At 31.4% G+C, this 26,748-nt stretch overlaps 1 protein-coding gene and 1 long non-coding RNA gene across 5 annotated transcripts; both read left to right on the forward strand.

Annotated features, from left to right (window-relative positions):
- The first annotated feature begins 126 nt into the window (after positions 1 to 126).
- LOC135137475 (proton-coupled zinc antiporter SLC30A1) lies at positions 127 to 26,548 on the forward strand. Of its 3 annotated transcripts, none has more exons than XM_064067143.1 (7): positions 127 to 565; positions 14,747 to 14,947; positions 21,186 to 21,744; positions 23,149 to 23,274; positions 24,858 to 25,036; positions 26,028 to 26,222; positions 26,275 to 26,548. In XM_064067143.1, exons 2-7 carry the CDS (start codon positions 14,759 to 14,761, stop codon positions 26,446 to 26,448), a joined length of 1,422 nt encoding a protein of 473 aa, XP_063923213.1. In that variant the 5' UTR covers positions 127 to 565; positions 14,747 to 14,758; the 3' UTR covers positions 26,449 to 26,548. The 3 variants fall into 3 exon arrangements, with proteins under 3 accessions (XP_063923213.1, XP_063923214.1, XP_063923212.1); XM_064067144.1 differs by lacking the exon at positions 127 to 565 and adding an exon at positions 5,246 to 5,364; XM_064067142.1 differs by lacking the exon at positions 127 to 565 and adding an exon at positions 14,563 to 14,672.
- On the forward strand, positions 7,834 to 9,935 carry LOC135137476 (uncharacterized). Of its 2 annotated transcripts, none has more exons than XR_010281817.1 (5): positions 7,834 to 8,304; positions 8,354 to 8,535; positions 8,585 to 8,935; positions 8,988 to 9,282; positions 9,335 to 9,935. It is a non-coding gene; the product is annotated as an uncharacterized LOC135137476 (long non-coding RNA). The 2 variants fall into 2 exon arrangements; XR_010281818.1 differs by having other exon boundaries at positions 8,585 to 8,917; positions 8,968 to 9,282.
- Positions 26,549 to 26,748: the final 200 nt, after the last annotated feature.

Raw genomic sequence — 26,748 nt, forward strand, 5'->3', positions numbered from 1 at the left:
CGTACAGTTCAGTTTGCAAGAAGCAATTGAAGTTCATCACAGTCTAATTTTATAAGAAAGTGGTTTGTTGCGACCTCCCGTATCTTCCACTCGTGAAATGTTATGAGAGTGGGCAAATGAACACCATGCTCACTGATTTCATTCATTCTTATTCACATAGTGGCAGTGGTCGGAAAACTTTTCACTTTTTACAGTTTTGAACCGTGTTTTAAAAATATTGTTCGCCATGTGTAATGTGTACGTTTATGTTATGAGTGTGTTGCGGTAAATGTTACTTGACATACTTACTTGGAAATAAAATGAAAAAATATCAAATTTAAGACAATGCTAAATTTAGTGGAGAGAAATTTTGTAAATTATGGATGTGAAAACCAGACGATATTTTACTCCAAAGGTTTTGAAATTTGCTATTAAATAATTTGATTTGAAGCGGTTTAGTGGTTTAGTAAATTTATTGTGTTGCATAATAACTCTTACAATTTGAGTTTAATACTTTCTCGTGTATAAAGAAGAATGACATAGTTTGGTGTTATTTTATAAATTAGAGAGTAAATAGGGAATACAGGTAGGTACTTTTCTTTTGAATAATATAGTGATAGTGATTCAGATTGTGTTAAATGCCACATAATCCATCAATAATTAGTAGACATCATTAAACTTGCATTTGTTATAATTTTTTAAATATAGTTATTATTAAAAATGTCACTACTAAGTTTGGCGTACTTACTTCACTGCTTGTGACGAAAAAAATACAAGTCTTTGTAGGGTAATTTTTTTAGTACTTAATCGAAAATCCTTCTACAGATATGAAGGATTACTAATGCTGTTGACACACTTATAATGCAAATTATCGGTACCGATAACAACGACCTTCTAACAGAAAAATTGAAGTGTGCTTCATTTATAAGAAAACTTAATAATTTTTGTAAATTTAAATAATCATTACATTATTCTTGCAAATATTTTTTGTATACGTTAAACATCGGTTGCGAGGTGGGAGAAAGAAAATTTTAGTCATTTTGCTGAAAGTGAGAACATTTTTGAAATATGCTTGAAAGTCTAAGCGAGTGTTAACAGAAATAAAACAAATGATAAGTGATTAACAATTATAGGATAATTGACATAAGAACAACGAACTCAATATTACTACAAAAATTATAAATGCATACCTACGTTTTTAAATCGATATAAATATTACCCATATAAAAAATTGTTATATATATTACGTTGTAGTCATTTACTGAAATCCGTCACTTCGTAAATTTCCGGGGCGATCCATGAAGTGCCGTCATTGAATGTAATTAAATTGTTTACGCTAATCGACGTCGTCTTTTCATAAAGAAACGGCTTATAATATAAAATAGTGTTCTTCAGCACCAGGCTATTTTAAATGAACTGCACTTCGTGCAGACCCGGCTTGTTATATAGCAGGAAGAGAAGGAGCTGAAGAGACTAAAAGAAATATCATCTTTAGAGATTATTTATTTGCACATGATACGATTTTGTGGTATCTAGTGACTGTTACATTTGATTTGAAGTTTTATTATTTCGACATTGCATTTTTGAGGGTTGATAATTATATTTGGAATAACCTTACCCTCCAAAAAAAGATTTCTTTATAAAAAAGATCCATTATTAATATTATCAATGTTAATTAAACTTTGTCAAAGGCGAAGAAAGCCAAAAACAACTTCAATCAACACAATAACATGGTAACACTATTTGGTGGCTTCAGTTCAGCGTTTTAGTGAAGATATTATTTTATTGTCTTATGCATTAATCAATATTTTTTTGTGAGTCCTCTATAAGTTGAAATAAGCATAAGTATATAATGTTAAAGTACATAAATGTAAAGAAGCGTGCTACGCGCATATTTCAAATGAGTTTTTTTGAGATGACGTCATCAAGTTTTTGGGAGGATAAATAGATACTTTTTGATTAAAAATTTGTCATGCCTATGATAACTTTAAAACTTGTCAAGATTTCAAAGCGTTTGGATTTGCAGATTCAAAATTAAATTGCAATATGTTATGCTTTCTTTTTTAAAAATCTGGACGTCTTAGGCAAAAACTCAACACGGATTTATAAACTACACGTGTAGAACGATGTTATTTTATGCAATTTAAAACCCATTTACTATGTCTTGTACAATTTTGAGGTGACGTGGTCAAATTGTTGATGGACATGATTAATCAAAATTTGGTTAGCAAGCATCTTACCGTCTACATGATATTCGTAATGCACATATGAAATTTGACAACAATTGTAGTATCGGAGATTATTTGGTAATTGTATTTTTATAAGACAGACAGACATACAGACAAACGGAGGGCGTCCCATTTTTTCGTACTCTGGGGGTCATGACCTATCGAGAAAATCTGAAATCTCGATTACAATACTTAAGTAAAAAGACACACACGCTCACACGCACGATTAATCCCGTTGCATAACTATGTAAATTTATATTTAGAATAGTAGGCAACACAGATAATAATTTTATTATATAAACATTTAAAAAATAGCTGCTATATAATGATAGTACCACTGAACTTCTTTCTATTTAATGATGAAAAGTACAGCGTCGTCAACGAGTACCTACTGTTTGAGGTGGCAATGGAATGAACCAATTCTAAGAAAATTTTCTTGCGCTACTATTGTCAAATTTGATTCAAATGGATGGCGCAATGTCGTTTTTAAGCACTCAAGAAATGTATTAATAAACTGCAAGCGTACGCTCATGTCTTTTTTGTTTGTGTAATTTTTGAAGGGTTGTATCGGACAAAATTTGACGCTGCCCTCATTAATTTGGGGGAAGGGGGAGATAAAGTTTCATTAAAATGTTGTTATATAATTTTAACTTTTTTCCAAAAATCTTGATGCCTATACCACGTGTCTGGAAAATGGCGTATTAACTCTTCAGTACGTTATATACGGGAGTTTCGGGAGTTCCAACTGAAATGGTAATTAAACATGGTCATGGGCGAGAAAAATATTAACTAAAAGTTTTATTACTAGTTATTGTGATAATGAATGAGTTGTTTAAGTTGTTAAACGTAGCAAAAGAACCAATTTTAAAATCATTATAACTCCACCAAAATGTGAGGAGTAAAAATTGACACGGATTGATTAACTACAAGTGGAATGTGTGATTTTATAAAATGTAAATAACATTTACTTTTATCAAATTTGGAGATGGCGTCATGGTATTTCGTGAAGACCCGGGTTGTTATAAATGTTATAATGCAGAAGCGACAGAACTAAAGAGGCAAAAGGCAACATCATTTTCAAAGATTATTTATTTGCACACGGTTAAATCTGCAAAACCAAATGCTTTGAAATCTTGCAGATGTTTTAAAATTATCATAAGCATGGTAAATTTTTAATCAAAACATATAGCTTATCCCCCAAAAATTGATGACGTCACCGCAAAATTTTGCCGAATAAATCTTATCTAGAATGTCCAAAATATGATGAATTGATGAGTCTATGCTTGTGATTTCTTGCTGCATCTTTTTTTTTTGAGATTTGCTTATTCAGGCTGACTCAAAAAATTAATGAATGAATCAATTTACTTTATGATCAAATCAGAAACCGCAAAACCGAATGCTTTGAAATCTTGCAGACATTTTAAAGTTATTGTAAACATGGTAAATTTTTAATAAAAATGTATGTGTTTATTCCCGCAAAATTCTCATTAGATGTTGTTGATAGACATGTTATTCTGAGACAAATTATTTAATTACTATGAGAGAAAGTTCTAAAGTGAATAAATTTAGAGGAGCAAATATTGTTAACTCAATTTCTAATTTATTTTCCAAATATATATTTTGCTGTTCATGCTAGAGTAATTTGGCCACTTACTACTTTGTTTACTACTATTAGTACCGACCTATTTAATGCTTTTTTCACTTCTATAAATACTTTCGTGAGCCCTGGTATGGATACAATGAATATGTAATAAGTAGTAATTAAGTGCAGTCTGTGAAAACAAATGGTTTGCTAATTACTAGCTAATTTTACAATTTTTGTTATTGATTTTTTTTTTAATTTATTCCATATTTTTACTTCCCGAGCGTAAACTAAGGAAGTATAGTAATCGAATCTATCTAGCGACTGGCTATTTTCACGTTTTCTCGACCTTTCATGACCCCTTGATTATGTTTCCGTCTGTCTGTCTGTCTGTCTATCTGTCTGTCTGTGTCGATTTTTATTAGACAGATAAACTCCGAAACTAGTGGACCGATTGATGTCAAATTTTGTATGTATATTAGGAATATCATGTATAAGGTAAATCGCTATCATCCCCACCAACGGTTTGATGAAGTCATCTGAGAAGTGTCTACATTAAAATACATAATTTGACGAATGACGACTGAATGTAAAGCACGGAGTAAGTGTCCAAATAAATGATCAAATAAATACTACAGTCAGATGAGTCGCCTATCAAATAATTCAACTAGATTTCACTTTAGTTTTTTTTTTTTGCTATTTTGGTCATATTTATAATACCTAATATTATGTAATGTTATTATATTACAAGTATTATTTATACCACGACTGCACCCAATTTACTAAGTAAATAATATCTTTTTTAGATTTACAAAAACCTCAATAGCATGTTGCGCTGGTGCAAGTATTGAAATTACATATTTTATTTTAAAAACATACTAAATAAATCTACGAATCCTTTCAGTTTCATTATTACACGATAACAACAAAATAGATGTCATCATTTCACTTAAATAAACTACGAACTAAAACTACTTTCTCTTGGACCAAATAACAGGCGGAAGTTACACTTTGAAGTTATGCAAATACCACTGACTTACATCAGGTCCGTTGAAATCATCACGTTACCGTGTGCCGTTATAGTTTGTAACGCAAATTAACTATAATTCATAAGCAATAGTCAATACTAATTACTGTTACAAATGCAGTAAACAAATTTATACATTTGGAGTTTAGCTAATCAATATTTTGATAAGACAGAAGCAGATACGTAACTCAAACAAGAACTGAGATTTTTTTGTGTACCCACCTACATAAGTATTAAGTACAAATGTTATCAGGAATCAAAGTAGATGTAGACACTTTTATCGTTTTTATATAATGAAGGGAATGAACCTGAATAGTTTTTTTCATTTCGTTATGTAGGTTGTACGTTCCTTATCAACCAAAGCATGAGACAAAAGTGTAAATCTATTATTTTATAGATAATGAAGTACTTCTTATCGTTAAATGTGAAGTATTATCTAGTGTATGTACCTCCAATAAGTCAGTATTCATTCTCTAACTTCAATGAATGCATAATAGAGTTCTGTTTGAATTTATATACACCATCATCGCATAGTACGTCGAAAACAGGTAAGTTTTAAAGATTTTGTTAAAAAATATCTATAAATGGCAAAGGATGTCAAAAAGATTTTTTCTACAACTGTCAAAAAACTTTGTAGGCAATAAATGTTTTGATTTTTAAATGTACAGTGTAGTACATAATTATTACAACATTTTATAATGTTACTGTATGGTCAGAATTATAGAAAAACGCGGTTTTTAGAGAATCTGTTTAGTCACTTTTCAAAAATAAAATTCACTTATTGAAGCAGAAGAAATTCATCTTGTTAACCCAAATGGTTTTTAATATGTCAAGAATAAATCAACTTTTCCATAAAAATTTCAAAGAAGTTTTGTAGTTTTACAAATACAAACTTATAACATTTTTTCTTAAATAATAGTCCTTACACCCAAAATTTAGAAGAGGGTATATTTTCTTTTTGTTTTTATACATATTAAAATTTATGGACGGGATGATTACACATATTTTGGTTAGCAGTTTACCACTCCTACGAGAATATTAGGGAACAAATATTTGAAACTTAATCGTAGTAATCGGTACAGATTACTCATTCAAAAATTTCCTATAAAGAGAAAGAGAGAATCCCTTCAGATTAAGAAAATCTCCACTTTCGTAATCTAATACATACCAATAAAATATAACATAACATTGTTCCGATTACCTCTGTTAGCTTAGCTATCGTTCGGGGAGACGACAACCCACTACTTTATTTAACATGCTACATTAACATAATTTGTTTAACAAAGATAATCTACGTCCGCTGCTTAATTTGACTGGTATCGACTGAAGTGAAACAGTAATTTTCATATTATTATTGAAAAATAACCATCAAAAACAGTAATCCTTTATTTATATTTGAATATACTAAGCAATAACATGCTATATTGGAATATGTACAATAATGATAAATGAATCGTAAAAGAATAAAAAGTATTTGAGGCTCTTCGAAAGTTTGTTGGGCCAAGTATGGCAATAATATTATTAAAAATAAGTTTATATAATATATAGTAGTATATATAATATATTAAATAAGTTAACAATATTACATTTTGTTAACTCCAAATGGTTGTATAATGTTTGTCATATAAAGTTACCACTTTTTCAGAAAAAAATATTTATTTATACAGTACTATTACTTAAGTACGCATTTACATACTGATTTGAAATTATAATTCTTACTTTTTTATAAAGATACCAATTTAGTTTGATATTTAATTATTCAAAATTTAACTTGACGGAGATAATATTCCAACAAATTCCAACGAAAATAATAAACAACTTTTTGTACTATTGCTAATTTTTATACAATCGTTTGACAGGATCAGTTACTTATCTTATTAAATCTAATAAGAAACAGTGGGCACACGTAAGCTGCTGCGGAACTAATCCGTTCATCCTCTCCAGCCCATGTTGTAAATTTTTAGAACATGTAAATTGCAGAGGATAATAAAATCAAGTATCAGCCATAAGTAGGGACATTCATTTACCTACAATGACTGGGAATTACAGTATTTCTAAAGAATATTATTATTATTATTATTGAGCTTAATCCCCATAAAAGTATCCGAGTAACCTGTAGTTTCCAAATATCTTTAGAAACACTTTACTCGAAACGCATTTCTTCGTCTTAGCAAATCTGGGTCTGTGATGCTTCTTCTTTAAAATATCGTCACCATAGTTTTTAGAATTACTTAAACAGGGTGGGTGAAAAAAATTACTGAATTCGGCAGTTTGTTGGAGCGAAGAAACAAATCAAGATCTATTCACTCCATTTTCCGGAAAATTTCAGAATACAATACTGTTATTATTAGAGTTACACTGCAGGTATCCACCTTGGTATACGTGTCCTTGTAAAAATGTTGATGATTAATCACAAAATTTTTTAATTGAAAAACTCACTTGAACCAATCCTGCATATTAGCTTTACTGTAACATTACACACGTATCTTTATTTTAACTTATTTTTATTTATTTATTTATTTATTTTTTTTTTATTTTATTAATTACGTCCCCCAACAGATAAGAGTTATCATAAAAAATATATGAATTAAGATAAGTCCTATAATTTTTTGAAACTTCTGCGATTTTAAAGTCACCCGCTCCCTCATTCTTATAACTTAGGAACTACTGGAAGTACAGTAGTATGTATGTATTGAGACAAGAAAGAAACATATTTATTGAATACACAAAAAGTATGTTATCTTAAATGCTCGTTATAAGCTCCTTAGACCTGTTGACAGATATAATAGCCCCAAACATTTAGTGCGTTTATGGTTTTGACGTTTAAAGTATTTTACAGAGGACGTTTCATAAAGTTTAGTAAAAGACAGACTAAGAAAATATAAATAAGAAATATTTAGGTATTCCAGATTCGATGAACTACCTGTATTTTTACCCGAAAACCGAGAAGATCATTTACTTAGAAATTCGTGCACAAGGAAACTTTAAATTTCTTGCGAATCTACTGAGACGTTATACTCAGGATCACGAAGCAATGCGTACACGTCATGGATGACGTAGATCCGTTACCAACACTAAATCAAAAATACGCGCCGCAATACGTGGCAATACGGATCAAAATCGATCAATTTGGGGGAAATTATATTGGTACGACTGATAGCGAAACATATGCTAAAGTTTTATCGATTTCACAAGTGTCATTGGTGTCAACTTTGGTTATGTTGTGTTATTGTTTGATTTTTCGCGTTTTTCTACTTTTCTGCTCGTGTAATCGTATCAGTTCTTTTCAGAACTATAACAGTTCTTTATAGAACTCCAAGTTAACTGTCCTGTACCGTGGTACGTGTCGCTTGCTTGGACGTAAACATTCCACCATGCCGAAGCCCTTGCACAAAGATGTAAAGCAAATGGACGATAATTTAGTGGACTATTTTGCTAAAGAACGCGATAGCGGGGAACCTCTTTTACCACTAACAGCTGTTCAAGACGTAAGTAGGTGTATTTTATTACAATTACTAATGCAGTCACATTGTACAGAGGGTTGCTGCTGCTCTGGGTGTATGTGTGCGAACAGTGAACTCCGTGGTACAACAAATAAAAACCGGAGAAGGTGTACATTCTCCCAAGAAATAGAGACCCCCGAACAAAGCAAGTGTGTGATATTAGCACTTCGGAGCAGTGTGCTATTCGAGAATGCTTATATGGAATGGTCGAAGAAAGTATGAATTTGATGCGCACGCCTTATAGATACTAACGACTATTTTACAGAAATACATGTTACACGATCGCCATTAATTGATTGCTTGAAGGAGAAACATATATTTGAGGGTTCTGTGAGCTCGTTAGGAAAAATTTTACATTCTCAATTGGGTTTCGTTATTCGCCAACCAGTGTACGGAAGCGTCTTATGGAATTACAACATGTTGTTCATGCAAGAACCAAATTCTTACGTGAATACATGCACAATCAGCAGAACCCAAATTCTTTGCCATGTGTATATCTTGATGAAACATGGATATTTGAAAATGGTTCGGTAGTTAGGTCATTGCAAGACGATAGTGTCATAAGTATCAGGATGTTCAAAATAGAAGGGAAAATTTAGTAATGTGTCAGTTTCACGTTAGTTATTTATTCGTCTCACTATATTTTAGGTATATTGTATTACATGCAGGTACAAGCAATGGATTTATTGATGAAGCAGCGCTAGTATTTTCTTCTAATACCAAAAATCCAGACTATCATGGCGAAATGAATCAACAGAATTTTCTCAAGTGGTTTCAATTGCTCATGAACCTTGAAGAACCATCACAGATTATTATAGACAATGCAAGCTACCACAGTACCTTTGCAAACAAATGTCCCAGTGGTTCATGGAAAAAAGCAGAAATTCGTGAATGGCTTTAACAACATGACATAAGTTCAGATTCACAGCTGTTAAAAACGGAACTTCTTCATTTGGTTGCACAGTAATGCATATACTATTCTCTATCATTTCATTTAAAATATCATGTTTTTCAGAAATAAACCTCCAAAAACGTATGTTGCCGTGAATTGGGCCAACAGAATGGCCATAGAGTATTGCGATTGCCGCCATATCATTGTGTGTTTAACCCTATAGAAAATACTTGGGGAATTACTACAAATTTTTATTCCAAACACATTGGGCGTGATGGTTATGGTCAAAAAATTCCGTGGAAATGTGGAAAGAAGCGTTAGCACATGTCACGCCCACAATGTGGAAAAATACTGTTGACCATATGAATAAAATAATACGGGAGTGGTGGGAACGGGAATTAGTATTTGACCGTGAAGAGATTGCGCCGTTTATAATCGACATTAACGAAGATTCACATTATAGTTTTAGTGATTATGACAGTGAAGATTCTAATACTGCAGAGGGCATTCAGCCACTGTAACATGTAGGTTATTTTCCATTACCATTCTAATTGATTGTACTAGCGGCATGTTCTGCTGATGTCTTTTATAATCACACTATCACTTCACTGGCCAAATATACAAATCACTGGTCAGACGACGACGTTGTGCAACATGCATACTTATTATTGTTTATACTTTACTTTTGTATCTATTCCATGTCAATAAAGTAACTTATTCTGTAGATGTGACGTGCCTATTGTGGCATTGAAGACGGTAAGCATATTTCTCTAACTTGAAGCCTGTCACAACTGTTCAATGCTGTCTGTTTGAGACGTATGTTAACATTCTCGTTGGTAGCTTTAAGTACAGTATGAAGCCTTGTACCACCCTCCAAGTATATGTTTAACACCCAATTGTCAGCAGTTTTTACCAGCAGTCAATGCAAAAATGAACGTTCTTAAAGCCAGTCATTCACGTTCCAACGCCGGGGTACGATTGTATTGGATACAACTGCTGTACAATTTTGCTGAAAAGCAGCAGTACACACACGTTACGACCTTGCAGTTAAAAATTTGCGATCGTGGTGGCAACATGTCCGAAGAAAATGGACTTTTATACCTGCTTTCACGGTTTGTATAACATACACTGTCCCCACACGATTAAGTTTCCAACCAATACAACACGATTGTACTGCTGCAGACAGACTTGTTCACCAACCGTCCACATCCAACCGATTTGCTTGATCGCATACACAGATGTTCGAAAACACTTCAATTTTGTCATATCCTACACAATTGTACCGCGGCGTTGGAACGTGAGTGGCAGGCTTCAGTGACTAGGAACACGTGAAAGGGGTTACAGTCGTGATCTTTCCTGTGCCTGAGTTTGTAATTCATAGCGTCTATGCAGCCTGCAGCATGCCCTTGTATGCTGAAACACTGCAAGTGTAGCTTATTTCTAAACTGTTGCTTCACACTAACGGTCTTCTCATGCTATAATCATAAATAGAACAAACCAAAACAATAACAAGCCGACATGTTTGTTGACAGTTTTCAAACCGATTCATTTGTATAATAAACGTGGTAGACGCATGACGTCATACAGAGTCCGTGACGTGTACGCATTGCTTCGTGATCCTGACTTTACTTGATTTGTAGAAGCGTTTTCGGCAAGTTGTATTTAATGTGTGTTATTAATGTTATTATTGCTTTCTGTGTTTATTTTTTTATGTAAGTCTTTTTAAGAACTCTGTTTATTATGCAATTTAAAAAGGGATTTTAATGTTTATATACTAATTATCTCATTGCGCACTTTCACAAATAAGCAAGTATAGTATAGGAGCGAAGTATTTGAATTAGAGTTGCACATACTGAATTCTACTAAGTTCAGAAAGCAGAAATGGCTTCTTATTTGCTTTAAACAAGGATAAATATATAACTATATACATATTGACATTAAAATTTTTAGAAAGGTAATTTTTATATTCACGTCTGTAATTTAAGTTGTCCATTATTTTGATTATTCCTTTTTGAATATTCAAAATATATATTTGCTTACATAGACTAGTACAATTGTGTTTACAGTGAATGATAGAGTGCTAGAACCAGTATCTTTTTGACAAAAAAATCTCAAGTGTTTAGTGTAATAAATACCTATGATATTAAAACAGACCTCAACCTGAAAGCATATTCTTCCCTACTGACTTTAATCACAAAAAAAACACGAACCACAATGACATCAAAATAAAAGATTCTTAGGTCTTTTATTAAGCTAAGAGAAAAGAGAACACCTACAAGTATTACAAGAGAATAGTGCCCCATTTGTTTGAAGTCTTGACTCTTGACTATAAAATTGATCAAAATACGCCCAAATACAGTTATATGTAGGTATAGTGCAAGTAGTATAAGACCGGCAGTGGTGAAGGTCATCGCTAATTACACTTTCACTTTCACCATGCATTCATTAATTAGGTACTGATTATCATTATCAAAATTCCATTAATTGTTGGTTTAATTATTAACCGGATCATTAATTATTTATTTTTTCTGTGAGAGGAAGAGACACAGATTGTCTAGTGAATACGAAATTCGTCTTTATGTATAGGTATGTTGCATAGTAAATTTTTCCAACATTTTTTCGACGTAGAAATGAAATTTCAATATTGATCATGAGTAATAATAAATGTCCCGCGGCTAATTAGCATGGTGAAAGTAAAAGTGCAATTAGACAATGAATTTTACTGCCAATACACTTATGAAATAAATTTTTGATTCAATATAATTGTTAGAATCAATCAATCAATATGTAAAGTATCATTTATTTTAAACTGTGAATGATGATTATTATTTAAAATATTGTTTGTTGTAATATTTATAAAATATGGACCTCTCAAAAAAGAAAAAAAAAAACGCTGAAAACGAATTGCCTAAACAATAATATTTAAACAAAAAATATTATTTAAAATTAATAATTAAATCGATAGTGGAGATTGATTGAAACTTGTTACATTTAGTATCGGGTTTTAAACACTATCAATCTATGTTGCTAATTACCAGCTTCTTAAGGCAATTTTAATGAGAGTGGGGGATCTTACCGAAATCTTTTATTTTAGTTAGAATAGGGTCTTCGTCACGGGTGCACATGTAGTATGTTTGCTTTTTTTTTTAAATAAATTGTGACATTTTTGTGAATTTAACATTCTTGAACAGAAGGGCTGCTGTAGTATTACATTTTGTCGTCACTAGGCCTTAAACACTATCAATCTATATTGCTAATTACCAGCTATCTTATGGCAATTTTTTAAAAGGAACTTTACCGAAACTTTTTACTTTAGTTACTCGAGTGTACGTTGATACGTTTATATTTTAAATAAATTTTGACTTTTTGTGAATTTAGTACCCATTACATTTTGCCTTCGGTAAGTATACCAAAAATTTATTTTAAATAAATTTTTTTGCTTAAATATTTTTGCTTAGTACAATTCGTTTGTAACAGATTTTTTTCTTTTTTGAGAGTTTTCTCGACGCTTCATGAATCGTAAAGGATGAAAGCAATGTCTCCCGTTTCCGTATGTCTGTCATGGCGATATTTTATTAGACAGATGATAATCTCCGAAACTAGTGAACTGACTCTTGTCAACTCATCTATTAGGAATATCCTGTAGATAGTAAAACGCTAACCAAAATTTGTCTGATAATCCTCACCAACAATCTGATAACGTGACCTCAAAATTTTGCATAGTAACTACTATTTAAATTTTAAAATAACATATTCCTGTCTTTACGGTTTATCAATCCACCTTGATTTTTTTTAATATTGTTTTAATTTTTATTGTTTCATCCTTCTAATCGTAAAGCTTAGATACATAATACGAAACAACAGAAATGTGACTTTTGTTTTTGCAAATGAAGGACCCCGGATTCGATTCCTGGTATCTCCAAATTTTTATTAATCAAATTAAGACCAGTTTACCGTATTTTCCCGAAAATTTGTTTATATATTACTATTCTGATTAGTATTACATTACATTTACTCACAGTTATACAGATGTGCCTATTAAAATATTAATGACGTCTTTACAAACTTTTATTATGGAAAAACTCACTTGAACCATATCCATAGCATGCTGATTTACTTGCACTTTAACGGTCCACACATGTCTGTATTTTAACTTATAGGGGTTATCTTAAAAAAAATAAAATTTGCAAAATTAAATTTTATAATTTTTCGAAGCTGCATTTGTTCGACTGTACTTCAGGACAAGAAAGCTTTCTCTTTGTATCAGATTTTTTGGAGTTTACCTTATTCAGAATTACTTAAGCTAGTAGGACAAACGCTAAAAAATATAATAATAAAAAAAGCTTAATGAGCTAAAATTTGAAATAAGTTCGAAAATGTTACAAAATAAAAGTTGTCCTGTTTGAATAAAACTCACAATTTGCAAATTTAATAATTATGTACAAATAAATGATAACACACGTCAACTTTTTATGTTTGTCAAGACAAGGTATCAAAATAAAAAATTCCATATGTATATTGACAAGAATTGCTTAATAACTTTTGACTCTAATACCGCTTTTCTCTTTTTTAATGGTGTGTATTAATGCACACCATTAAAAAAATATTTTCAAAAATCTCCGTATCTTTGAAAATAATTCTAAATTGTAGTCCCAAATGAATTCAGAATCAGAGATAATTAGCCTCAACATCCCCAGGACACCTGTATGTAAATGTTACAGTCAAAATGTCAAATCTTTCAAATAAAAACGACGAGACATATGGCAAAATAATTAATAATATTCCGAAACGCGTTGTTACAAACCAAGAATCTTAATAAGTAGAACGGTAAACTTCATAACATAGTAATACGAATGTAAGTCGAAAAAGTAACCATGATAAAACAAGATAACAAGTCTTTAAACATGTTCCAGACTTCAGTCTATATTAAATTATCAGTATCATAGTTGTTTAAAATACTGGATGTTGGTTACGAAATTTAAACACTTATACGTATATTACATTCCAAATAAGATAATCAGTAGCATGAGTACATGATCAATAACCGTTTTTGACAACACGTACTGAGTAATATTTTATAGCACCTATTATTATTTTTTACTCACAGTCATTGTCTTGTTACAATTTTTTGGTTAAAATAGAACATATTGTTTATTATGAAAATGTATTTAGTTTTTAATTAATTATTCTTTTACGTCGTTGGCAATGGTACTAGAAGTTTCAGTAATAAGGACTAGTTCTGTTTTTACTTATTTTTTAAATTTAGTTTATGATTTTACCCACCGTGCAGTGTATAACACGTTCAATTAAAGAACTAATATGATCAATTGACCGACTTCCTGTGTAATTTTAAATAGGTATTACAAAACACGCGTCGTCACAACACAGCGGAGTGCCATTATATAAAATAATTTATTTAAAATAATGTGAAACAGATCAAACATTATAAAATTACTGCGAGGTAAATCTTTTTTACTATGTCTCTTGTATTAATTTAAATACTACTTTTATTTGTGAATTATTTCTTTGTTTCAGAAAGTCAGTAAGATGCCAGTAAAAGAGTGGTTTCGAAGTTTGCAACCCATACAACTTTACATAATTCTCATACTGACTGTGATGTTTTTCATAACGGAATTAATTTTTAGTCATATCACACATGCTTTAACACTTTTAATGGACTCTTATCACATGTTATGCAATATTTTAGCGTTGACTGGATGCATCATGACTATTAAGGTATGTATTATGTACACAAAGTTTTTCATTTCCACTTACATTTAAATGTTTGACGGTTCTTTTACTGGTAAATGTGTAAGTTTTTCACAGACATGGCTATTAAGATATATGGGTTTTGCATGAAACCTTAATAGATATGTGTCCATACTTCGTTTTACATACCATTAGTCCTCTTCGTTTTTCAAAATGGTTACAAAATCTTATCTTATTTTAGTAGTAAAATTTAAATAGTAGAAAGAATCGATGTCAGTTAAAACTTTTTTCGACTTTAAATCCCACCTACAAAATTTCAAGGTTTGAGGTAACATAATTTCATTTTTACTTCGCGAGGGTAAGCTAAGAAGTATTGTAATCGAGTCCACTGGCTACTTTAATGTTTTTCATAACGCCTAGAGTACGCAAAAATAGGTTTCCATTTGCCTGTCTGTATTTCTGTATCGATTTTTATTAGACAGGTAATCTTTGAAATTACCGGACCAATTGTTGTCAAATTTTGTATATATATATATATATATATATAAGGAATATCCTGTAGATGAAAAAACGCTAACCAAAATTTAGCTAATCGTCTCCACCAAGAATTTGACAACGTCGTCTGAAAAGATTCAATATTAAAATGATTTAAATATTATACAATCACATACTTCTACACGTGTGAATCCGTGTTCAGTTTTTACCCTAGATAAATATGGCCGTATATGCTTGCCTTCCCCCCTCCCCCCCCCATGGCGTCATCTTATAATAATGTTCTTTAAAATTTATAAAATAATATACTCCTGCATGTTTGTACCCTAGATTTCCAGATTTAACAAAAAATCTATATTTTATAACGAAAGCCTTGAAACTGCAAAATCCAATCCCCCGAAATCGTGCCAGCATAATAAATAAAACGTTAATCAAAATTTATCCGTTTATGGCTCTCCCGAAAATTGATGACGTCATCTTACAATTTTGTTTAAAATAAATGTTTTATAAAATAGCACACTCATGCATTTATAGTTTATGAATCAGTGTTCAGGTTATAACAACCTCTTACACTTTAACTTTGGAAGCGCAAAACTGAATAGTTCAAGATTTAACAAACGTTTTAGGGTTTCGTAAGTATGATAAATAAATAATGAAGCATTATCCCTCTCCCCATATTGATGACGTCATCATCAAAATTTACCCGACAGATCTCATCTGCATACATCTTATCTATACAAAAAAGCAAAATAAAATGTTATAATTTTTTAAGGAAGCGAGATTTGTTAGACTCTACCGTAGGGGCGAGGAAAGTTCTATCGAAAAAACTTTCGACCAATTTTTCTATTGATTAATGCATACAATCAATCCAAAGACAAAAAAATTGAATTTTTGACATTAATAAACGCAACCTTGTTTTGAGAAAAATTTTGATTAACAATTAACGATGCTTACGATAACCATAAAATCTTGCAAGATTTCAGAGGTTTCCGTTTTACAGTTTCAAAGTTAAATTTTAAAATGTCCTTATTCATTTTTCATTTTTTTTTTCCAAAAATCTGGATGCCCAGGGTAAAAATTCAACATGGATTCGTAAACTAAAAAAGGAGGAGTTATTTTATAAAATCTAAATAACATTTACTATTGTAAAAGTTGGAAATGACGTCACATCATTGCTGATGCGGATGATCCGATAAATTTTGGTCAGCATTTTACCGTGTAGACGATATGTACGTATAAAATTTGACAACAATCGGTTCAGTAGTTTCGGAGATGATTTGTCTATTAAAAATCCTCACAAACGCGAGCAGACGGCAGATAATAGACGGCAGACGGCAGGCGACAAACTGCAGACGGCAGACAGATAGACGGAAACGGGGAACCTACTTTGGTACTCTAGGGGTCCAAATGGATTCGATTACACTCGGGAAATAAACATCGTAATAACTATTAACTTTAGATATGAAAAATACATTACACACATTATTTACTTTGATTATTTATAAAATAAAGCGTAGGTACGTATTTTAAGGGTACCTACCTTAAAATGGATATTCTAGTTGGAAACTTAGAAAAACGTTACTATATTGCAGAAACGTACTTAGATAACCCATTGTCAGTTACAGATGATCGATTTCAATAATAATTACCTATTGTGTATTTTGATCTAAAAAATAAACAATTTGATATGACTACACCGAAAGAAACAGAGAAAAGTGTTAACCTAATTAAAACGACGTAGTACTATTTAACGATAGTCAGTTACATGTTACTCTTAACCTAAATTGCCATCATGCCCTTAAAATATAGGTGCTGTCTGTAAGATACAATGACACAACTTTGTTTTTTTACAAATAAATAATGACCTCTAAAATTTATTGCCAAATTTAAATTAAATATTTGCATAATATCTAAACTTAACATACAGATTGAAAATTTATGTATACCTTGAACATTTTAAAGTGACGTCTTCTGATAGTATGTCCTTAGTTAAAAATGAAATACGACGTACTTCTTTAATGGTATGTAAAAGTGAAGAACCCATCGTATGTTAAAAAAATCAACACGTGTAATAAAATCATGATAAGTTTTAACCATTAAGTTTGTGCAAATGTATCGTTAATAATAACGTTGTTGAGTAATAATTTAGATATGCAAGCTACTATTAAAGTTGTATGTTGCTTTAAGTAGCATACATGCAGACGGTTCTGTTTCTTCGGCCTAACACCCTATATAGTTTTTTAAAATGGAACAACCTCTAGTTTTTATATAATCTGATTGTCCTCTTCTTAGGCGTTATAGTCATAGTTTATTTTTGAAATTAAGGTTTGCCATGTTATTCCAATTATTTTGAAATTTATTAACAATGCCACAGTTCACAAAAAACTTTCAATAATGTTATTTTTACTTCCAAAGCGTAAGGAAGTATTGCAATCGAGTCCATCGGCCGACTTTTATGTTTCCTCAAACTTTCCTAACTCATAGAGTACGAAAAAATATGTCTCCCGTTTCCGTCCGTCTGTCTGTCTGTCTGTCTGTCTGTCTGTCTGTCTGTCTGTTTGCCGTCTGTCTGGATTTTTATTAGACATATAATCTCCGAAAATCCTGGAGCGATTATTGTCAAATTTTGTATGAATATTAGGAATATCATGTAGATGGTAAAATGCTAACCAAAATTAGGCTAACTATCCTCACCACCAATGGTATGACGTCGTCTGCAAAATTTACAACAGCAATTTTTTTAAATTTTATAAAATAAGATATTTCTGCAGTGGTGGTATATGAATCAATGTCGATTTTTCGGCCTAGACATCCATATTTTTAGAAAAAATTTAATAACTATAATAACCATATTTTGAAATTTAACATGGACGATGCCATCTCAAAATTTTGCCTAACACATCCTCTCAGAAATATGCAAAATGTATTGTGCATATTTGTATATGCACAATATACAAACCATAAATGTATATGTACTCTATATTTATGGTTTGTCAATACACTCGTAGTTTTTAGTATTACTTATACAGCGTTGTTAAAAAAATTAATGAATGGGTCAATTTATTTTATTGATTAAATCAGGAACAACTCACTCCCTTTTCACGAAAATTTGGGAATACAATGCTGTCAACACAAAATTTTCTTAAACTTTTGAAACATACGCACAGCAGGCTTCTTTACATTTACTTAAAACTTAAAAAGCTGGCCAAAATTTGTTTGATCATCGCCACCATATGACGTCATCGACAACTTTTACAATAGTAAAATGTTATTTAAATTTTATAAAATAACATCCTCCTTCACTGGTAGTTTATGAACCCGTGCTGAGTTTTGACACTAGGCATCCAGATCTTTGTAAAAAAATCAAAATCGTGTAACATTTTACAATTTAACACGTTGGCGGACACTGGCAATATTTTTTCCTTCTATAACTCAATAATTCTTGTTCGTAACAATATCATGTGTTCTCTAGGGCAGTGGATCTGCTGCACCATATAAACACATTGAAATACGCCCTGCTGCAGCCGGTGCGACGTATTAGTACTGAAAAGTCACGACGGTTGTACCCTGTGGTTGTACCCGGCCTGTCATGGTAAGCGCGACTGCTATAGCAGGTCTGTCCGCCAACGTGTTAACTTCGAAATTGCAAAACCGAATGTTCTGAAACTTTGCAAACGTTTTAAGGTTATTGGAAATATGGTAAATCGCTAATCAAAATGTATCCGTTTACGCCCCCCCTAAAAAATGATAACGTTATCTTACAATTTTGGCGAATAAATGTTATTTAAATTTTATAAAATAACGTACTCCTTCATGTATGATTTATCTTGACTTGTAAACTTTTAGAAAAAAAAAAACAAAACTGTATAACAGCATTTTTGAACTCAACTTTAAAACTGAAAAACCGAATGCTCTGAAATCTTGCAACCGTTTTACGGTTCTCGTAAGCATAGTAAATCGTTAATTAAAATTTACTTGTTTATCTTAAACATTGCAATTGACAGAGTCTTAGTCTGATTGCCATTGCTACTCCTAATACCGTGGTTTTCAAAAAATTTGGGGCAAATGACATTGACATGAATGTCATATTCCCACTGCTTTTCATTGATCTATGAGAACCTGATTTGCTCATCTTGCCCGAAATTTTTTGGAAATGCGAGCAGCGCTAATTTTCTAATGACTTTTTGGCACCATTCATAGGCACCTTAATAATATCGCCAACCTTCATAACAATAAGTCCTTCTTACTGTACTAGTTGTGGAATAGTTATTTATGTAACAAGTGTTGAAAACGGTCCATTGCATTACGAACGGGAATACGGCGCGAGACGCAGTCGAGCGCTGTATGTAAGTGAGTAATGCAATGGAGTTTTCACAAGAGTATCATACAATATTTTTTGCGCTGCCTTTTTGAAAAAATAACATTTTTCAATCGCTAAAAGCATAAATATCACTGAACCGAAATTATGTTGGTATTGAATTTATCACCAAATACGTCAAATACCAATCTGTCAATTTGTCCGGGCTAGATTTTGAATTTCAAAGTTGAAATGGAAAATCGTGCACGTATTCAGAGAACTGCAGATAAAGCAACTGCAAATTTGTTGCCTGCAAAATCCGCAGGTCCATATGAAGCCGAATATCAAAAATTCATCAAGTGGTGCGAAGAAAATAAAATACGCGAATTTTCTGAAACGACGCTCTTGGTTTATTTCCAAATTAAGTCGGAAATTATGAAAGCATCCACACTGTGGACAATATATTCAGTTCTGAAAAGTACTCTTGGCGTCAAACATAACATAAATCATTCGAAATTTTATAAATTAACAGCGTTTTTAAAGCGGCAGAATGACACAAGCCCAAGAAGTCTGAAATAATTACCAGTGGAAACATTTTTATATACGGCTCCAGATCAGAGAGAATCTTGTGATTATGATTCAGCGTGAGGTTGCGAATAACGTCAAGTTTAAACGGTTTTTTTAATTAACAAGAACTACTAACAAACAGTAATAACATAATAGTTGTCAACAACATAAACCAAACCACCGATTAGTGTCAACTGTCAAATTACTACAAATCTAAATTTTGATCAACAAATTCCCCTATTTAAGATTACAACGTAAATTGCACTTTTTTTAAATTTCGAGCCACTTTTTGTTATAATAACTTTAGATACATGATTATCAATTAGTAGTAATTACTTTGTGATAATCAATTTATTTTTTCAAAGCTTAAATTCCTCGTTTGTATTTTGCAACACTAGATCCTTTTTCATTGCCAATTATTAAAATTAAAAAAAAAATTGATCTTAAAAGGTTAGACGTTGATAGTTCCTTCTACTGCATACATCTTTAAAACAGAAATCGTATTTGATTCATTATTTTAAAATTAAAATGTGCACTTTGTTTCGCGAACATTCCTTAATTTTTAGTTGGATGTCTTCTTCAGTAATATAATTACTGGGATATATACATATGTAGATACATATTATATTACCCACTTTATTATTCATAGAACAATGATTCTAATAATTTAGCTAAAAAGCAGTGTATTATTTTATTATATAAAAAAAAAAACTGGAAAATGACAGTCACATGAAAGTCTTATTCCCAATGGTTTTCATTGATCCATAGGAACCTGATTTACTCATATTCTCCTGTGTTTTTTTTCTTTTTTTTTTGAATAAAATAGTACTACAGGGCAAATAACTAGATTGTCAATATCTTAACAGGTTTCAAAGTTCTCATCTCATCTGTTTTTTTTTTCTTTTGTAGGACAGTAATAGCACTAGTGACAATTACGACTGCACCAAAAATGAAGCTACTTCAGAAACAAGTACAACTAGCGAAGAACTAACTTCCAACCACAACGGTTGTTCTGATAAAAGGCCAAGTCAAACGAAAAAGTCTCCTACAAGAAGTAATCAAGAGAATAAACTGAAAAATACATTTGGTTGGGCACGAATTGACGTAATTTCGTTGTTAATCTATTGTATTTTTTTGGCTTCTCTCTCATTTTCCGTATTCGCGGAAGCGTTACAAACACTAGTCCATATTAATCACTTTGACGAAATGCACCATCCTCTATCAGTTTTATTTATTGGTGCAGCTGGTTTACTGCTAAATGGTGTATGTTATTTGTTAATTGGTGGATACACTTTCCATCAAGGCAGTTTTTTATACGTCACAGAAAGTGGCGACGTTATTTTGGATAGAGTTGTCGTACCTGATGTTGTTAAACAAGGTGGACGAAGACTGTCGAGAACTAGAAAAATACCTCCCCCTCCAAAAAAACAAAGACAAGGCTTTCTAGAAATGTGTAGAGATATCATAGGTATGAACTTTGAGTAGATATAACAATTTTTTTTTATACAAACACTATTAAAAGTAGGTTTTTGACGTCTGTCATGAAACGTTAAAAGTGTCATTTTATGTCACTGGTGTTAAAAGTGAATTACTTTTAACACTAGTGTTCAAAGTAAAATCTATCATATATTTTATTTTAAGGTTTTGTATAAATATTTATAGTAGAATTAGTGCAACTGGACATTGAAACACCCTGAAGGATAGGTTCCCTGACCATCTCTCGTATGTATGTGGCAGCAGCAGGTAGGAAAACACTAGACACACTCGTGAGGCCTCGGACGTGGGAAGAATTTGACAAGCACTATTCTTATTGTTTTCAATTGAGTTCTCTATATATCTTTCTGCCAGCATACTCGATTTCAATCTCCCATGTCTATTAATTGCTGTAAGGTTAGCACCAGCGTCTTCCAACAAATTGACCGAAGACCAACGGAAAATGTCCAGTATAAAGTTGACTGACAAGTCAGGAATTATGCTATGTCGGGCAAATACATTCCTAAAAATTTTGATTCCAATCGAAGTTTTGATACACTTATTATTTACGTATTTAATAAAAACTCGTCGATAGTTGACATTCACTGAAAGGAGAGAGATGTAGTTTTCATAAAAGTTGATGTACATTTCACCAACAACCGTGAAAATTTGAGATATTTTGATTTTCGTGACAGTTAGTGAAGTTCCTAAATCTGCAATGGTAAAGTTTTTCTCACGGGCAGGTTCCAAGTATACCAATAATTGCAGCAAATTTTTGTAATGAGGTTCTTTTCATCTTGCGCTTTTGTGAGGAATTTATTGATTTGTTCCAGGCTCAGGATTTTAGATTTCTTTGCACTGCACTCCTCACCCTTTCGTTTCAAAAACGCAAAAAGCTTATAAAACTTACTTATGGCTTGATTATTTCTTATGTCTGCCATCGCTTTAAAAATTTCTATATTTTGAACTTTTACGCTAACAATATGCTTTCATTGTTCCTACCTACCACATCTTTACGTTCGCACGATTCCAAATGACCAAATATCGACTGTAAGCGATCTCGTCCTGCTGCCTCGATTTCGTCGGGAGCAAATGGAGGGTAGCTCTCTTAGCTGCTTCTTCGATTTCCTCTGGTACTGCATCATTTTCTTTATTTTCTTCAGTATTCATGTTTGTAAATATTTATGCAACGCATTGTTTATAACTAACAACAAACTGACAATTTCTATGAATTTGTTCACGGTGTTGTTCATTTTGTTTGTAAAAATTAATAATAAGCTTTTTGCTGCTTTTTACAGTGTTTGTATAAAAAATAGTGTATGATATTATTCATGTTAAAAGTAATTTTAACACTTATATCTCTCATAAATAACTATTTCTTATAATTATTTCCTTTCAGGTTGTGTGTATGTTATTATTTGTGCTTTAATAGTATATTTCACGGACAAAAATGTTGCCAAATATGTGGATCCTTTAATGTCGGTGGTCTCAGCTGCCTCATTAATGTTCCTCAGTTATCCACACAGTAAGTAATTAAGTATAATTTTAAGTTGACAATTTTATGAACAAAAAAGTAAAAGTACCTACTGAAAAAGACGGGTTAACATTCATATATTATCTTCTTCAATGAAGCTATACCTATTGAATAACAGAAAATATTTTACACATAGAATCCAGTTTTATTTATAATTTAACCGACCTTGTAAAGTCTTACGGATTTCAATATCGCACTACTGAGGAATAATAAAAAAACAATCAAAGCTAGTAACCAAATAGTAAATTTAGAAAACTTTTTATTGAAGTTGATTTTCAAAAAGCTTTATAATAATTGTATGACAAAGAATAAATTGTTTTCGTAGAGTGGAAAAATTTTTGTACTGTTTTTAAAATTCCTTAAACATGTAAAATGTTAATTTATATACAAGACGCTAATTTATGTCCTTCCCAAAATTTAAATACAGACTTTGACAATGACATTTAAAAATCGTAATCTGCGTTGCTTTTTACCATCAGTAGTAGCAAGAACTACAAATTCAAAATGAACTTCAAAATAATGAAACGTATCTACATTGGATTCGAAACATTTTTTAATTACCAAACTGCAATAATTACATCTTTTCTGCAAAAAATCTGGTGACATAGCTTGATTCGATGTAATTAAAATTATTACACTTTACGCCAAATTTTAAGTGCAACAATTTCAACACAGTTTTTTAACAAAGTCTATTAAACATTTAAAGTTGTAATTAATTCCAAATTGATCTCCTTATGGATAAAGAAAAGAAAACTGTGCTCCAAACAACAAGAATCTAATTTGTACTAAAAGGATTAATCTTATTTTTTATTGCGTAACTGTGTGGTGTTCATGTATACCTTCCGGAAAATTTTTTAACCTTACGATTTCCACAAAAGGGTATCGTTATATCGTTAATTTCGCATGAACGTGAGTACATTGAAAGCTAAATCAACACCTAACTTTGACGTATGTCGCATGTAAACGACGAATTTAAACTTGCAGTAAATATCACTTGAAAAGTCGTTATAATGATCTAACAGCACACCAAATCACATAATTTAAAGGACAAAAACCAAATTATTTATGCAATACACACAGCACTTTCAACCTCGTGGCAACTAATAAATATGCAATTCAGATTACATTGTTATTTTTAATTAAATCATTGCACACTTTATTTAGAAATTATTTTTGCCATTAGCATTACAATTAATTAAATGATGTCTTTCCGCAACCGACGAACGGTTTGATTTATAAGAATCGCGATTAAAACAATTCACTGTTTTGTTGGTTTATTCATACGTTGATATTTAACTTTAATCAATTTGAGCTATTTTTATAGGAAGCCCAAACCTATTCACTATTTGAAAATTTGTCTTTACTTAACATTGGACATTGTATATACATCATTTTACTTCGTGTATGTATTGTAAATAAAAAAAAAAACACTCTTAATACGTCGATTCAAGTGTGACTACGTCGTAACTCAGATAAACCTTAAATGTACAAGAAAAATTGTGAGATTATATTTTTTTAATTAATTTTAACTATTGCATTATCTTATTCAAATTTTATTTTACAATCTTTTACAGTGAAGGAAAGTTGTTTGATTTTACTTCAAACCATACCGGACTCCATCAACATAGATGTTTTAAAAAAAGAGCTTTTAAGTCACTTTCCAGACATTATTAATGTTCATGATTTTCATGTCTGGCAGTTGACGGCAACGAAGATTATCTCCACTGTTCATATAATATTCGAAAATCAAAAGGTAAGAATAGTAAATAAATAACTAATTACATTAATATGTAGCATACTATTTTGAGCGTAAAATGTAGGCTGTACATGAGGGTGAAACCGAAGGCGAGTGTGTAAATCATCCAACGGTAATACAGTCCATTGTACTATACTTTATTTCCAAACCAAACATTTTTTGTCGAAATGAAAATTATTATTAAAAATTTGAATTAGTTTCGCTCCTGCGTCGGTATACAGGGTAGTAGATGATCGTCTTAAACAGTATCCGATGTATTCCTGTATTATTACAATACTTCCTTAGCTTACTTAGACTTGGGAAGTCAAAACTAGAATTATGTATGCATGAATTAATAATACATTGTTGAATACCATTGTTGCTAAATATTTAATACCAGGTGCTTCATTAATGAAAATGTTAATTTCATCTCTTGTAAAGATTTTGGATCTCTTTGGTCGATAATCTTCTGCAGACCTTTTCAAAAAGGCTCGCATTTTTGGGTATGATTCAATGTTGAAATCATATTATTTTGAGAATGGGCGTGCTCGTCAACATGGAGTAGTAAGTCCACAATGTAAACTGCTTTTTTTAATTCGTTAGATTACATCAATAAAGTATCTTTAGAAAAAGAGGTCGTATTGTTCACCAAGCGCGAATCCATGAAGTTTTTGTATACCTACGATTTTATAGTATTTTTTTTTATTATTCGGGCAGCAACCTTCATATTCCACGACCAAATAATACGAGTCACATTATAGTATTGATTTGACATATATAAAGGGTTCATTATTTGACTGTTGGAGATAAATATTTATGTTTTTACGGTGATGTACTTTTGTTTTCTGCAACTTTAATAACGAAATATTTTAATTTCATAATGATATATAGAAGAATATTCTCCACCCAAAATTATTAGTTAACCACATTATTGTAACAATAACTGAACTTTTATAATTTAATAATTAATCATTCGGGCTTGGTAAAATACACGATAACTTATTTTTAGAGCTACAGCAAAATAATGGATGATATTAAGGAATTCTTAATAGAAAATGGTATTACGCAAGTGACAATTCAACCAGAGTTTTATACAAAAACAGGAAGTCCAAATAAGCTGGTGACACCACTTTGTCTGATGCAGTGTCAAGGCGAAGGATGTAAACTCAACCATTGTTGCCCCAACTATGAAACTAATAAAGTAGTAAGTATATGGAACTTTTTATTGAGGTGTGTATTTATATATCTGATTTCAGAAATTAAGAAAAGGAAGCAGGTCAGATACCAAAGAAGCCAGAATGTTAAGAAACTCTTTACCAGATTTACGGTCGATTAAAATAATCAGCAACGAATTTTCGAAGACAGCAGAATGTTTAACGAATGCCGGGACAACTCAGAGTAACAACCAAATACAGTTGTCACAAAATTAAACTTAATGATTGTTAGATTTCTGATAATGATAATGAGATGGTCATTGTTAAGTACAAATTTTTCCTACCTTGCCAATATACATATTACGTTTGTATTGTAGCTAAATTTTAATAATTTAATATTGACGTTTAATTATTATTAAGTTTCCTTAAAATTATTCGCTTAAAACTCGCCGTAACAATTAGTATCTTATATACTAATTAACGTACTAGGAGGGTAAAGTAGGCTTAACATTCGAGCATATGTTTACCACTCGAGCGGGCGAAGCGAACTAAAGTGAATCTAACAATAAATTTAAA

This window comes from Zophobas morio, unplaced genomic scaffold (assembly GCF_036711695.1).
Source record: "Zophobas morio isolate AGI-343-1 ecotype UQ-CSIRO unplaced genomic scaffold, CSIRO_AGI_Zmor_V1 ptg000029l, whole genome shotgun sequence".
NCBI lineage: Eukaryota > Metazoa > Arthropoda > Insecta > Coleoptera > Tenebrionidae > Zophobas > Zophobas morio.

What these genes read in the sequence shown, in the direction of transcription:
- LOC135137475 (XM_064067143.1), top strand. Translation starts at nt 14,759, where the DNA reads ATGCCAGTAAAAGAGTGGTTTCGAAGTTTGCAACCCATACAACTTTAC. An exon ending in GATGCATCATGACTATTAAG is followed by an intron (nt 14,948 to 21,185) that starts GTATGTATTATG and finishes TTTCTTTTGTAG; the next exon opens with GACAGTAATAGCACTAGTGA. An exon ending in ACTATGAAACTAATAAAGTA is followed by an intron (nt 26,223 to 26,274) that starts GTAAGTATATGG and finishes ATCTGATTTCAG; the next exon opens with AAATTAAGAAAAGGAAGCAG.